Consider the following 11,782-nt stretch of genomic DNA (forward strand, 5'->3'; position numbering starts at 1 on the left):
AAATCCAAGTATATCTTTTTAATTTTCCAGAATGGTGGACTAGAAGGTATAAACAAACCCAAGGATAAACCATCCCTCACATTTTCACCTCTGTTTATTTAACCCTATATTTTACTGATCAGCTCTTTCACATTTCCAAAGAAATTTCTATTTCAATGTTACCTTGTACCAGGTCCCCCAAAAGATGGGAGGCTTCCCAAATTTTTGCAAAATATTGAAACTCTTATTCTTAAACCTGAAAAACAGCAATAAATGCATTACTAATGTCATTCAAAACTTAGAGTCTTTAGGGATTAAACTTTCCATTAAAAGGCACATTTGGAAAATATCAAGAGAAAAAAAAAGAGAAACTTCCAAGTCACCCATACAGAATGGGAACACAAAGTTATACACTGTGTTCTCCCCAGCCTGACCCTGACTCTCCTCTACTCAGAGCCAAGACTGCCCTCCTCAAACACAGAGTGATGATTCAGCCTCACTCTTCAGTTGGGACAGGAAAAGCTGTTGACCAATGTTGTGTAAGGAACATAGTATTAGTATTATCCATGGAGCCAATTCTGGCCTGCACCCTCCCTTCCTCATCTCTTAAAACCTCCTCACACCAGCATGGGAAGGAACTAGGGTCAATCCCTTTGATCTTAGCCAAAAACTCCAGAACTTTCATCTTACTGGTTTCAGCATGAGCCCTGGGACCCCACAGGAATTCATAGCGTGGAGGATCGCTGTTAAGCACCTGCCGGTACTCCAGCTAATTCTCCTGCACCCAATCTGTGGTGATGAGCTTCCTGGGTTCCCCATAAATGAAATGCTCCCTCCCAGCATACACTCCCATCATATTCAGGAAATCCCAGATGTCTTCCTCAGGGGCACAATTGCCCTTTATGGAGATCACACCCAGGATGATTATCAGGAGACCATTTTTAGGCATGCTCTGGTTGTCGCTAAGCATCTCATCGTGGGTGAGGTCCAGTGAGTTGATAAGGACATAGGAATGGGTGGTGGGGTCCACTCCCCCCACATTAATGTTAGAGATGACCTCCAAGCGCTTAGAAGCTTTCTGGAGGATCACAGGAAATTGTTTCTTATACCTTTTGATGACAACCTTCAGAATTTCTGCCTTTGTGATGGGCCGCCTCAGTTGATACTTGAGAACCATGAAGTGCACCAAATCAGCCACCTTCTCGTCTAGTGGGTCTTTGGGCAAAGATTCATTGTCTTTTGAGGTCTTCGGGGAACCTGTATCCTCTTCTTCTTGGCTGTTGGAGACTTCTTCTGATGTGTTCCATGATGTGGAGAAGGAGCAGAAGGAGATCTGAGGACTCTGGGGAGAACTCGGTGTTGCAGCAGGCTCCTCTCCCTCCTCCTTCTCTGGGGAGACTGAGATCATAGGAGAGGAAGGCAGGGAGGAAGAGGTGGAGGGGTAAGAGAAGTTGAAAAAGCAAGAGGAAATGGAGCAAGTCTCCTCCTCATCTTTAGCTATGAGAACATGTACAACTGCCAGGTGCTGTATCTCACTTTGGGCCTGAAAGTCTGGCTCAGATATGAGGCATAGACACTCTGGAGAGTGAGGTATGATGACTCTTATTGGCAGCAGCAAGTAGAAGTGTGAGCAGGATGGTGGGAGTTGGGGTACCACAGGTCTGGAGGTGAGAGGGAGAGGGTCAGCCACCTCAGCAGAGAAATGCAACTTTGGCAGCTCTGGACAAAGACTGACTTACAGGTTTCCTCTTTAGGGGTTGCTCTAGGACTCCAAAGGCCTTCTGGACTTTGGGTCACTTTGTCCCTTAAGATCATATCAGAGGATGTGAGAAAACTCCCCAGGTTGTAACCAACCAAGAAAGCCTAGGATTCTTGGGTTGACTGTAGGCACATGGGATCAAGCACTGTAGGCTTCCCTCTGTTCTGGCATGGGTAGATCCCTTAGTAGACATTCAGTGTCTACACCTTGTGAGGACCCAGACAGCAAGCCCAGATATGGTGTAGCTGGAGACACCAGATACATTCAGTAGACATTCAGTGTCTACACCTTGAATCCCGGCACTGAGTAGGCCCCCTCTGTTCTGCTGACCTGAGAACACGTGCTTTAGAACAAGGCCCTCATCACCCAGTTCCTGGCACTCTTCTAAGAGGAATTGAGGGGGCACTTCAGGATACAGATGGCAAGCAGAGTTTCCTGTGTTCTAGGATGGGAGGTGCTCTCAAACCCAAATCCCCATTTCCCTGAGACCCCAAAGAGGGTTTAAAGAAGTGGAATTATCTGCCCAAAGGCCTTGCCTGGGGCTTTCCTAGGACTGAAAGTAAGAATGGGTTTCTGCGAATACACTCTAGGGTGGGATATCGCCTCTCCCCTCCCTCAGAGTCTTCTTCTTTATGTTTGTTTGGGCCTGAAACTCCTCCCTCTGCCAAGCTGAGGCTACACACCTCAGAGAGAACCTCACCAATCTCAGCGTTTTCAAGATGGAAGTCCAGATACACCACATTCAGGCTTGTTGTCTGGGACCTCACAAAGCTGAAAGGGACAGAGCAGTCCTGGGTCTCCCTCTATATGGAGTAGGAGGTCCCTTAATTCTTCCCTCTTAGTCATCAGCTTGATGCATGGTAGGGCCTGGGACTCTTTTCTCTTGTGTGCTGAGCTGGGCCCCTTTCAAAATAAGATCCTTACCTCTTTGACAATCCCCTCCCAGTCAGATGGAAGAGTGGAAAACACTCCCATCACACATGGCTAAGTCTGCCTCAACATCCCACATTGAAAGCATGTTAGGACTAGGTTTTATGGGGCCCATTGTGTTCTAAGATGGCAGGTGCACTTAGTTCCCTTCAAGGTGTATGTATTTTCCCCATCTGGGCCTGAGCTCATGTTCACAAAAGTAATGATGAGTCCCTTGTCCAAGATTTCCATGTCCATGTGATGCATGAAGAGGTAAGGAGTGAATCTGCCTTATACTCCTGCCTAGAGAATCTCCAGGCTGACAGAAGGGACATGGAAGTGTCTGGCAGTCCCCTGTGTTGAAAGTTTTCCTGAGACCTCTCTCAAGAGTCCTCACCTTGAATACTGGCACTGCCTGGGCCCCCTTTCCCTGCTTACCCAAGAAAGGCCACCACAGACCAAGGTACTCACTTCCTTGAGACAATCAGGCAGCAGTGAGGGTCCACCACATGCTTACACCTTGTCTCAGGGCCTCTGAGAACTGTCAACATGGGCATGGTGGGGCTGAGGCCCATCACTCCTGGGTGGCGGATTCTATCAGCCCTTAATCAGAGTCCATACATTGACTCCTGGTTGAACTTGGGCCTGCTCCCTGTACTGCCCCCTCAGACCAAGGTCCTTACCTCTCCTGGATGCCCTAGGGGAAATCCGATGCTGCTGCTATGGCTACCATGTCCCAGGGCCTATTGGAGCTAACACTGAAAGGCAGGACTGGATTGTGTGAGGTTGTCCTTTGTTCTACAGTAAAGTACCCTCCATCATCCCTCAAGATACTAATATTCAAACCTGGCATGGCCTTAGCCACACCACTCTCTGCTGACTTTCATGTTGCCCTCTCAGCAAAGACCTTAGCTAATATACTACTCACTACTGATAGAAGTGAGAGAACACCACATCTGGCCACCATAGGTCCAAACATGGCTGACAGCAAGTGCAGGGCATGGTTTCTGTGGGGCCCCTCTATTTGCAATGGAAAGTCCCATGATACACCCTCAAGGTCACCACATTTCCTCCTGGCAAGGTCTCCATTCCTCCTTCTGCCAAGGTAAGGATGTGTGCCTCAGGTCAAGGCACTCATCTTCTTTGTCAAGGTGAGGGCTGTGAGGGAGGTTTTAGGGGAACTTCTATCCCGTATGGAGGGGATCCAGGACTTCTCTGTCCCTGCTTTCATAAGGAATTGATGTCAGAATTATGGAGGTGTCTTCTGCCTGAAATCCATGCACAGGTCTTCTCAGAGACAACTCTAGAGCAAGTTTCTGTGACTTTAAAGATTTCCTCGGTCCTTCCTTTAGGTCTTGGCATAGCCATCTACGTGAAGTTGCAGGTCCTTACCCTGCTTAATCTGATGAAGCACCATTCAGAGAATGCCTCACATCTCTCAGTCTCCCAAAGTGGAAGACAGGAAATATATTCAGGGACCCTCCCTAGGGCTTCCAAGACTGACTGCAGGAGGAAGAAAGGACTGTGTTACCTTCTTTGTGGTGAAGGTCCCTTCACCCTTTCCTCAGAATCCTTATCTTTGCTGACATGACTCAACCTGAGACCCCACTCCCAAAATGAAGTTGTGCTTCTCTCAGACTCCTGATATAAAGGTCAGGAACCAAGATGGAAATCAGGATACACTACAGCTAGTTACCTCTACTTAAGATCCTAGAGCTGACAGTAAAGACAGGTGTGGATTCCGTGGGCCCCTCTGGGTTCTAGGTTGGTAAATACCCTTAATTATCCTCAAAGCTTTTATGTTTACTCCAGACAGGGGCTGAACCTTCTCTCTCTGCTGGCCTGAAGATGTCTCCCTCAGGCCAAAGTTGCCTCCTTCCTGAGACTCCCAAAGAGGAAGTGAAGGAGTCAGGAGCCTCTGCTTATCCCTGCCCAGGGCCTCCCAGGGCTGACAGCATGAACAGGTGTCTGTGGGTCCTCCTTTATCTGAGAAGGGAAGTCCACTCAGTTCTTACACAGTCTTCTTGGTAACTTCTAGCAGGGCCTGGATCCTTCACTTTTGCAACCTCAAGCCAGACCCCTCTAAACAAGTCCCTCACCCCTCTTTGATCCCCTAACTAGAAGAAGACCTATCATTCATCACCATGGCTAAAGGTGTGGAGGGCTGGATTGTGTGGGGCCTCCTCTATATGGGGTGAGGTTTTCTGCAATCATCCTTCAGAGTCCTAATCTTGATGACTGGGGGTCTTGGGGATCCCCTATTCTTCCAAAGATTACAGTGTGATGCAGGTAAAAAGGGATTAATTTACTATGGAAAAACCTGACAAACTCTCCTCATCTAGCTAATTCCATTAATGATGAATCATGTTGACAGTGTACACCATTGATATGATGTGACAAGAATGGTCCCTCACCTCTCTCATCTTCCTTCCAAAAACATAATCCATGTCTAATGTTGAGGAAACTATCAGATAAATCCTAATTGAGGGACATTCTACAAAATACCTGACCCATATTCCTAAAAACTGTCAAGGTTATCAAAAACAAGGAACTCTCAGAAACTGGCACAGTTAAGAGGAGTCTAAAGAGATATGGTCAGTGAAAGTAAGAGGGTGTCCTGGAGGGGATGCTAAACAGAAAAAAAGAAATATGATGAAACATAAGAAAATCTGAATAAAGTATGGACTTTTATAAATAATTACATACTAGTATTGGTTCATCAGTTGTAACAAATGTACTATACTAATGCAAGATGTCAATGATGTGAGGAACTGAGATTAGGACATATGTGAAATTTCCTCACTATTGTTGCAACTTTCCTGCAAATCTAAAACTATTCTAAAATGAACCTTTAAAAACTTAAAAATATGTTAGCAAACTAGATAAAGTATGTGTATGAAAACCTGTAGTGAGAGTGCCTGGGTGGCTCAGTTGGTATCGATACTCAGTTGAGTATCTATAACTATATCTAGTAAAGAAAGTAAATCAATAATTAATAAACTTGGGGCACCTGGTGGCTCAGTTGGTTAAGCAACTGCCTTCAGCTCAGGTCATGATTCTGGAGTCCCACGATTGGGACCAGCATCGGGCTCCCTGCTCACTGGGGAGTCTGCTTCTCCCTCTGACCCTCTCCCCTCTCATCCTCTCTCACTCTCATTCTCTCTCTCAAATAAACAAATAAACTCTTAAAGAAAATAAAAACCTATAGCAAACATCATACCTTTTGAGGGAGAGCTGAAAGCTTTTACTTTGAATTTAGGAACTAAACTAGGGTTCCTGCTATCACGGTTTCTTTTCAATACTGTAATGGAGGTAACAGTAGTGCAGTGATGCCAAGCAGAAGTAACAAGTAACAAGAAGTAACTTACTAGAAAGTAAGAAATAAACCTTTCATGATAAACAGATGATTAGACTGTGTATGAGGAAAATCCAAAATGAAAAAAAAAGAAAGCTAAGCTATTCAACCCATAAACATATATGTTTGCTAAGTGTAAAATCAATATGCCAAAAAATGAACTTTGTTTTCTGCCAGTAACAAATGTGTGAAAATGAAAGTAAACAAAATATAACTTGCAATCTATAATACCAAAACATCAAGTATCTTAGAATATTTAACTACAGAAATTAAAAACTTCACAGAAAAAAAATTTAAAATTTAAAAAGGTTGTTTAAACATATTCATAAATCCCTCTGTATATTAAATAAAATACATTTACAAATTAAGGGTTTAATACTGGAAACATTTTGGTTCTCACAAAAAAGAAAAAGCAGATTAACTGCAGCCCCATATTTCAAAACAGGAAAGGGCTTCATATGTGAATATATGTGTACATGATACCATGGATGATTCTTAAATATAAAAGCATACACATAAATGGTCAAACTGAGTCAAGATATTCTTGAGAAAACTAGAAGGCAAGAGCAATTACTCTGCCAGCTGGTAAGAAGTACAAGCAAGCTCCAGGAACAAAGTTTGTAGTTTGGGTGCAGACACCAACAAGGAGACCAATGAAACTGAATCATGAGCCCTGGAAAACAACAATGCGTGTGCACACACACACACACACACACACACAGACACCTAATTTATGAAAAAGTTGCAACCACAGAGCAGGAGGATAGTCTTTTAAGAGATTTTTTTTTTAAGATTTTATTTATTTATTTGACATAAAGAGATCACAAGTAGGCAGAGAGGCAGGCAGAGAGAGGAGGAAACAGGCTCCCCGCCGAGCAGAGATCCCAATGAGGGGCTCAATCCCAGGACCCTGGGATCATGACGTGAGCCGAAGGCAGAGGCTTTAACCCACTGAGCCACCCAGGCGCCCCAAGAGATTTTTAATTTTAATAAATTGCATTGAAACAACTGAGCATCCATGTAGAAAACCAAATGCATCTGGAATCCTCCTTCACACTACACACAAAAACAGTGACACAAAGATTTAAAGACCTGCCTTAAAGCCTATAATGAACACTTTCAAATATATTTAAGAGTATCCAGGAAAACAAATTGATCCTGGTATAGTCTCATTTAGAGTCAGCAGTGTGGGTCCATTAGGGCAAAGATAAGGCTTAAGGGCAAGGACTGAAGGAAACTGGGGATGAGGTAAAGTCAGTAATAGAAGGAAAAAGAGAAGAAAAGGAAATGGCAGCTCCTTCTGCCCTCTTATGTCAGCCATATATGACCTTGCTACTTTCATTAGCCCTCACTTTCAAAGAGCAAGATCTGGAAATTAGTGGCAGCTTGGGAGAATTTTCCTGGGGCCAATGATTTCTTCATTACACCTTCTACTGCAGTCAAACTCCCTGGTAAATTCTGGAGTACTCATATCCAAGAAATATAATCTGGACAGAACTACTCCAGAAAATCATGACCCGCTGATGCTGGGTTGACTACAGACACCATGCATTGACCAGGGAGGACTTTATTGACTTAGCCTCAGTGCCATGTTGTCCACATGTGATGGGAACAAAGGCCTCCCTCTCTTCCCACATGGATTTGAGCTTCTGCTGGAGGGAGGACCTTAGGTATCTTGGCCTCTCCCCCTATTTGTTCAGGTGATGATGTCTGTCAGATTCTGTCATTTATCAGAAAGACTCTCCTGTAGACCCCCCTGTACTAGGGCTTAGGGCATAGAATGGAGGAAGGGAAAGGACTTTCATCTTGCTGAGGTCAAGGGTGCTCTGAGTGGAGAGAAGACAGAAAGCTGAACATAATCCTGAGCTAATTCTACAGTAGGTAAGGAGATTCCAGTGATTACAGTGGAAAGGTCTCTTCCAGCACAGGAACAACCACATATCTGTCCCAGAATTGCCTTAGTGAAGTCTCTCCATCAACAAAATGGCAGTGAAGACTCATATGTGGAAAGGTGTCAATCTGACAGTTGGTTCTTGAATAAGAATGGATGTCACTCACTCATAAATGGGGTCATATGGTCAAGCTGAGGTGCCCCACAGGAGGAAGTGTGTCACCTTGGTCATGTCACCAACACATGGATAATTGCTTATTTAAGAACTGTCCCCAACTCTGCTCCACATAATTCTTTCCAGCTGCTCTTACTCTTGACGGGACCGTCAGCAAAATTCAGGAGCCCTGAGATTCCAGAAGAGGTATTCTTTGGCTTGGTCATTGATTTCACTGAAGAGGGAGTCATCTCCAGAACCACTCTCCCCAGGCCCTGCTCGCTGGCTCCGGCGTTGGCATTCTTCCTCAGGTTGGGTGTCAGCGCCTCAGGAGAATTTAGGCCGTCCTCACGTAAGAATGGCGTGTGAGACCTCAGCCACTGTGATGGTGGTAAAACTCAGACAGGAGAGCTCCGCTTCCCAATGGTGACAGCTGGTGGCTGAGTTCCAGCTCTGGCCTCCACGGCCTTGGAGATGACACTCACGGTCTTTCTTCTGAGGTGCCGGGAAGGGAGCACTGCCCCTGGAACATGAAAGAAAAATGGCGACTGTGCCTTTCCTTCCGGATCTCAGAAGGGAGACTCTTGTTCAGGGGAGATTGACGTTAATGCTTCTGTGGGAATCCTTGGGACAGTCAGGAAGCTCTCCGCGGAGTGAACACAACTGCTCTCCAAACAGCCCCTGAATGACCCTCCTTCAGAGCCTCTTCCTGCGTTTCGGGTCAGCCTTCCGTGAACACTGTGGCTCTGCCAGAGTAGGTTTGCCACAGTCACCATGGATGAGGGTGTGGTGGGCACGGGGTGGAGGGCAATCTCAGATTGCAAGGAGAAAAGTGTGTGGGGGTCAGAGACGTTAGAAACTATACGTGGACAGTATCTGGCGATAATTTCTACAAACCAGATCAGGGCTCCACGTTTTGGTCAGAATTAAAGATTGCAAATTTTTATTGACACAATCGTTGCGTCTCTTTCCCTTAACCTCCATGCAACCCATCACGAGTTTCTGTCCCATCAAACTCTAAAATCCCGTCCAAACCCTTTCACTGTGGCAGGTCTCCATGGCTACTGTTGTGGGTGAAGCCCCCATCATCTCCCACCTCCACTTCAGCAAAGGCTGCCTCCCTGCTGCCTTGACCTCCACCCTGCCCCTGGGAAATCCTTTCTCTTCTCAGCAACCAGTGATCCTTTTAAAAATCCAACCGCTGATTGATTACTATCACAGAAAGTTATACGTATTTTAACAATAAATACAGTCATAAATCTCTTATCCGAGGATCACATAAAACAGTTATATCAGCCTAAAATATTCCTGTGTGTCTCCTTCACAACTCCCTAGTAACTACGGTCTTTTTTTCCTATGCTTATGGTTGTAACTTTTCCAGAATGTCATAAGACTAGAACCATACAATACTGCCTTCTGATGTGGTTATACCATTTTTCATTATAACCAACAATGAATGAAAGTTCCTATTGCTCCACATCCTCTCCTGCACTGGGTATTTTCATATTTTGGTGTTTTAGCCATTCTATAAAGTGTGTAATGGCATTTTTTTGTGGTTTTCCTTTGCATTTCCCTGATAGTCATTGATGTTGTGTATCTTTCATATGCATTTTTTGTAATCTGTATATATATCCTTTTAGATATAGTGTGTATTCCATTTGCATATTTTATTGTCTTTCTGTTTCATATGTTTTAAGTGTTATATTTATGTGAGATGAATCCTTTACTATGTGGATTTACCAATATTTTCTCTCAATCTGTAGATTACATTTTTTCTATTTTTATAAAAGTGTTTTTTTAAATAACTCGGTCAACATAACATCACTTTTTATGTTGATAATGATGGCCTGACTAACACAGCATTTGTCAGTTTCTCCATTGTAAAATTACTCTTTTTTCCCATTGTAATACTTTATTCTTTGGAAAGAACTCTCTATGCACAGCCCGTAATTAAGTAGAGAGTTATGCTCTACTCTTTGATGAGATTATATATATATATATATATATATATACACACACATATATATATATATGTATGTATATGTCATTTGGAATTCTTCTGCACAGGTATGTCTATTCCCTCCAATTATGTATTTATTCAGTTATTTATTTATCTCAGGATGGACCCATGGATATGTATTTTTTGCATTGGGTTATAATCTAATTTCATTTTATTTAATTGCCTTAATTGTTTCAGCCAAAGCTGAATTAAATAAAGTGATATTAGATTATAAGAGGTTATTACAGAATGAAGAATTGAGAACTCCCTTACTTTCTGCCACTACAAAATACTCCAAGCTCATCTTGTATATTTCTTTTTTTTAAAGACTTTATTTATTTGACAGAAAGAGAGCAGGAGAGCCCAAGCAGGGGGAGTGGCAGAAGGAGAGGGAGAAGCCCACTGAGCAGGGAGCCCGATGTGGGACTTGATCCCAGGACCCTGGGATCATCACCTGAGCCGAAAGCAGTTGCTTAACCAACTGAGCCACCCAGGTGCTCCCAACTTGTATATTTCTTAACCCAGTCTTTGAGTTATCCATTTCCTCACAGAACACAGGTTTCTTTTTTTGGAGTTTGATATCAGAAACCTAAATCTGGGGGCACCTGGGTGGCTCAGTTGATTAAGCATCTGCCTTCAGCTTGGGTCATGATCCCAGCATCCTGGGATTGAGCCCTGTGTCGGGGTCCCTGATCAGCAGGGGAGTCTTCTTCTCCCTCTCCCTCTGCCCCTCCCTTGCTCCTGCTCTCTCTCTCTCTCTCTCTCTCTCTCTGTCTCTTTCTCTTCCATTCACTTTCTCTTTCAAATAAAAAAAGAAATCTTAAAAAAAAAAAAAAAGAAATCTAAATCTGGGCATTAGGTATGCTCATCATTACCAAAGAGCCATTTCTTCTAGGCCCTCTCAGCTGGTAGAGCAAAAAAATTTATGTGTGTAATGTCAACCTGTGTATATACATATATCTGTGAATACTTATATATGTGACCCTATGTGTCTCTATTAAGCTAAACATGAGTTCCTATTGATTTCTGCAACTTGAATCCATGGCTGTAAGAATCATTCTAGCCTATCTACCTTTTTTTGTCCATAACATTTTAATCCAACAAATGGTGAGAAACCTGGCTCTCAACATTCACCATACATTTAATTAATTTTTCAATTATGGTATACATGTATAATGGTCTCAGAATTGCTAATAAGTACATGTAATAAATAAATTATTAATAAATGCATGTAGGAAACAACTTTATTAATAACTAGAATGCAATGCTTTTTATATAGATCCTTTGGCTTTGGTGTTAGAAACTGTTCAAATATACTTAAACTTAGGTCAACACCTTTCAACCCCATACCCTTGAGTTAAGTTGTTTCATACATTTGTAATACATATGTTGTTGTTGTTTTCATAATTTTCATTCTGTCCTGACATCTCCCAAACTCCTATTTATTTATCTCATTATTTGTAAGCATTAATTTTTCATTCTTTATGCTGTCAAGGTCTATGGCTTTTGACAACAGTGTAAGGTGTCATGTATCCACCATTATAACTTCATACAGAATATTTTCACCACCCCAATAAATGCCCTTTATTTAACATACTCAACTTTCCTTCCCAAGCACCTAGCAATCATTTGTCACTTTACTGTCTCTATAGTTTTCTCTTTTTCAAAAATATTATATAAATGGAATCATATCATATCTAACCTAATCAGACTGGCTACTTTGTAATAAGCATTTA

General features: G+C 43.0%; 1 protein-coding gene across 1 annotated transcript; it reads right to left on the bottom strand.

The window, feature by feature from the left end:
- Positions 1-475: 475 nt before the first annotated feature.
- Positions 476-9,133, bottom strand: LOC308337494 (melanoma-associated antigen 10-like; the record flags this gene model as incomplete). Its single annotated transcript, XM_080795585.1, is given in 4 exon segments — positions 476-748; positions 752-1,557; positions 8,205-8,427; positions 9,083-9,133. Coding segments are annotated over 4 exon segments (1,353 nt in total).
- Positions 9,134-11,782: the final 2,649 nt, after the last annotated feature.

Source organism: Martes martes, assembly GCF_963455335.1.
Source record: "Martes martes genome assembly, chromosome: X".
Taxonomy (NCBI): Eukaryota; Metazoa; Chordata; class Mammalia; order Carnivora; family Mustelidae; genus Martes; species Martes martes.